General features: G+C 65.3%; 1 protein-coding gene across 1 annotated transcript; it reads left to right on the top strand.

Annotated features, from left to right (window-relative positions):
- The first annotated feature begins 745 nt into the window (after positions 1-745).
- On the top strand, positions 746-2,912 carry TPPP3 (tubulin polymerization promoting protein family member 3). The gene is made up of 3 exons (XM_009290777.1): positions 746-972; positions 2,116-2,269; positions 2,504-2,912. The coding sequence occupies exons 1-3, from the start codon at positions 785-787 to the stop codon at positions 2,690-2,692; spliced, it is 531 nt and encodes a 176-aa protein (XP_009289052.1). The 5' UTR covers positions 746-784; the 3' UTR covers positions 2,693-2,912.
- The last annotated feature ends 11 nt before the right edge of the window (positions 2,913-2,923 follow it).

A 2,923-nucleotide genomic window follows, 5' to 3' on the forward strand; every position in this document is an offset into this window, starting at 1 on the left:
GGGCCCATCCTGCCCCCCCCGTGCCCGGGCACTGGGCGAGGTACCCGCTCTGCGCCTCGGGGTGCCGGGGCCGCACTCGGGCACCGCTTGGCCCAGCCCTGGCTGAGATGCTGTGGTTGCCCAGTACGTGGCAAGGATGCTGAGCTGGCAGGGCGAGGCTGGCGAGGCGACGGCAGGCGGGGAGCCGGGATGGGGCAGCGGCCACAGCGCTGTGCGGGGGCGCAGAGGCCCGTCCGTCACTTGGCACCCCGGTGCTGTTGGCTGCGGGGCACTGTGTTTGGCCCAGCCCTGGGGGGCAGGTCACAGAGCTGGGGTGCTGCCAGCTCCACACAGGAGGATGCGGCCGTTGGCAGAGCCAGCTGGCAGGGGAGAGGTGGGCTGGAGGCAGGCAGCGGTGCCATTTCTCACGATCGGCGAGCAGGAGGAAGGCGGACGCATTGCATCATTCCCGGAGAGTGCTCCCGAGGGGACGAGCTGATGCGCTCACTCCTCGCCAGCCCCTGGAGCTGACAGCCTCGCTGCTGACAGCTCTCAATCGGGAGCCTCCATCCCCCGAGACACACCTCGGCTGTTGGCCTCGGGGCTTGTCAGAGGCTGCCGCCAGCCCTCACCCCATGCGTGCAGGCTCTGCCAACGCCCTGCTCCTGCTGCAGTCCCTCCGCCCTCGCCAGCCCTCCTCCTCCTGCCCTCGCAGACCTGAGAGCAGAGCCAGCTGAGCTCTGCCGCTGCTGCCAGCCAGAGCCTGGGCGGTAACGGGCCCATCTGCCCCGCGTCCTGCAGCCCCATGGCTGGGAGCACTGAGATGGCGTCCCTGGAAGAGAGCTTCCGCAAATTCGCCATCTACGGCGACACCAAGGCTACGGGGCAAGAAATGAACGGGAAGAACTGGGCCAAGCTGTGCAAAGACTGCAAAGTCACCGACGGCAAAAGCGTCACCAGCACCGACGTGGACATTGTCTTCTCCAAGGTGAAGTAAGTGACTTGGCTTTTTGGGGCCTGCAGCCGCTCAGGGGCTGCGGAAGCCCTTGCGGTGTCGGCAGGGTGGCGGTGCCTGGGTGCGGTGGTCCCCGGGGAGGTGTGGCGCCCCGGCTGCATGCCCAAGCTGTCCATTCCCATGTTGCGCTCGGCATGGAGCAGCGGGTGCTGCCCTGCGGCCTCCTGCCTTCAGGGAGTTTGAGTGGCTGCTTTTGCAAGAGCCGACAATAAATTAATCCAAATTTGCGGGGTGGGGGGGGGCTCAGATTTTGGTGCAGAGGCTGTGCCCCTGCTCCCGCTCCCAGCCATCGAGGTGGCCCTGGCCAGTTCTGCTAGGTTCCCATCTAGCAAGAAGGTGCCGCGGGGAGCAGAGGAGGGTGCTCAGGGGTGTCCTGTGTGACGTGGCACAGCCCATCCCTGGGCCTGGCCAGTCCACACCTGAGCCTGGCAAGGACTCCGGTCTTTGCTCCTTAGAGGTCACAGGGGCAGCTGAAGAGCTAAAGGCGCCTGGGGCTGCTTTCGGGGTCCCCGAGGACACGCTGACACCCAATGCTCTGCACCAGGGTGCAGGAGCAAGGATGGGTGGAGAACCTGCTCCCTCTGCACCCTCTGTCCGGGCATCCCCTTGTTCCCTGGTGGGGCCAGGAGGGTCTGAGCACCGGGAGGTTTTTGGCGCGTAAGAGGGTGGGTTGCTGTGCTGCCCCGGAGATGAGGAACAGGCGCTTGTGGGACAGATGCCCTGTGCACGTCCTTCCGAATTTGACCAGAGAAGGACTGATGCCTGCCAGGGGAGAGAGGGTGCTGGTCATCCCATGCAGGCTGGGAGCGGTGGGAACGGATGCGTGTCCCCTCCTGCCACCAGCACCCAAGTCCCAGGGCACCTCCATGCAGGGGCGAGGTTTTTAGCATCAAGGGCTTTAACAGCATGTGGCTGAAAAGCTCCTGGAGCTCAGCACTGGCTGTGCCCGGCCCGACCCATTCAGCTGGGATTGCCCTGGCCGTAGCTGTGTTTCGGAGATGGGCAAGGTGCCCGAGGCTGGTGGAGGACAAAGCCGGGGTCTCCATGATGCAGCTCATCCTGCGCTGCAGGAGGTGCAACCTGAGGACGCGCTTATGGCAGCCTGGGTTTTGTGCTTGCAGAGGGAAGACGGCCCGCGTCATCAACTACGAGGAGTTCAAGAAGGCGCTGGAGGAGCTGGCCCCCAAGAGATTTAAGGACAAGAGCAAAGAGGAGGCGTATGAAGCCATCTGCCAGCTGGTGGCAGGGAAGGAGCCCATTAACGTGGGCGTCACAGTGAGTGAAGAGCCCCTGGGAGCAGGAGGGCTGGTCGGGAGGGGAGGACGGAGCTCTGCCTGCAGCAGAGCAGAGACACTTTCCGGGGGACCCCATAGCCCTGGCTGGGCTGGCGATTGCACAGGTCCAGTGGGCACGTCAGGGTCCTCAGTGGGTGTCAGGAGCTTGCGTGGGGCAAGGGATGAATGGGATGGGGCATGTTCTTGACTCCCATTGCCTGTCTCCCCACTGCAGAAAGCCAAGACGGTGGGGGCCGTGGAGAGGCTGACGGACACCTCCAAGTACACAGGCTCCCACAAGGAGCGCTTCGACGAGAGCGGCAAGGGCAAGGGCAAGAGCGGGCGGGAGAACATCGTGGACACCAGCGGCTACGTCAGTGCCTACAAGAACGCGGGCACCTACGACGCCAAAGTGAAAAAGTAGGGACGGGTGCCCGTGGCACCCACCGCCCCGGTCCCTGCACGTCGGCCGTGGGGCCGGCGCTCACGTCAGCCTTGGGACATGCCCGCGTGACGTGGGGCCCGGGAGGCTGCGCTGGGGCCAGCCCCAGGCTGGCGGGATGTCGGCCGCCCAGCGCTGATGTGATTGGGAAGTTGCCGGGCTGCGTGCTCTGCCCCAGCGTTCTGTCTGTCCCCCCCCATGCTGTGACTCCCC

This window comes from Aptenodytes forsteri, unplaced genomic scaffold (assembly GCF_000699145.1).
Source record: "Aptenodytes forsteri isolate BGI_AS27 unplaced genomic scaffold, ASM69914v1 Scaffold14, whole genome shotgun sequence".
Taxonomy (NCBI): Eukaryota; Metazoa; Chordata; class Aves; order Sphenisciformes; family Spheniscidae; genus Aptenodytes; species Aptenodytes forsteri.

Excerpts from the sequence above, each read along its gene's own strand:
- TPPP3 (XM_009290777.1), top strand. The coding sequence starts at position 785 with ATGGCTGGGAGCACTGAGATGGCGTCCCTGGAAGAGAGCTTCCGCAAA. Across the intron at positions 973-2,115 it reads ATTGTCTTCTCCAAGGTGAA|AGGGAAGACGGCCCGCGTCA; the intron begins GTAAGTGACTTG and ends TTGTGCTTGCAG. Across the intron at positions 2,270-2,503 it reads CCATTAACGTGGGCGTCACA|AAAGCCAAGACGGTGGGGGC; the intron begins GTGAGTGAAGAG and ends TCCCCACTGCAG.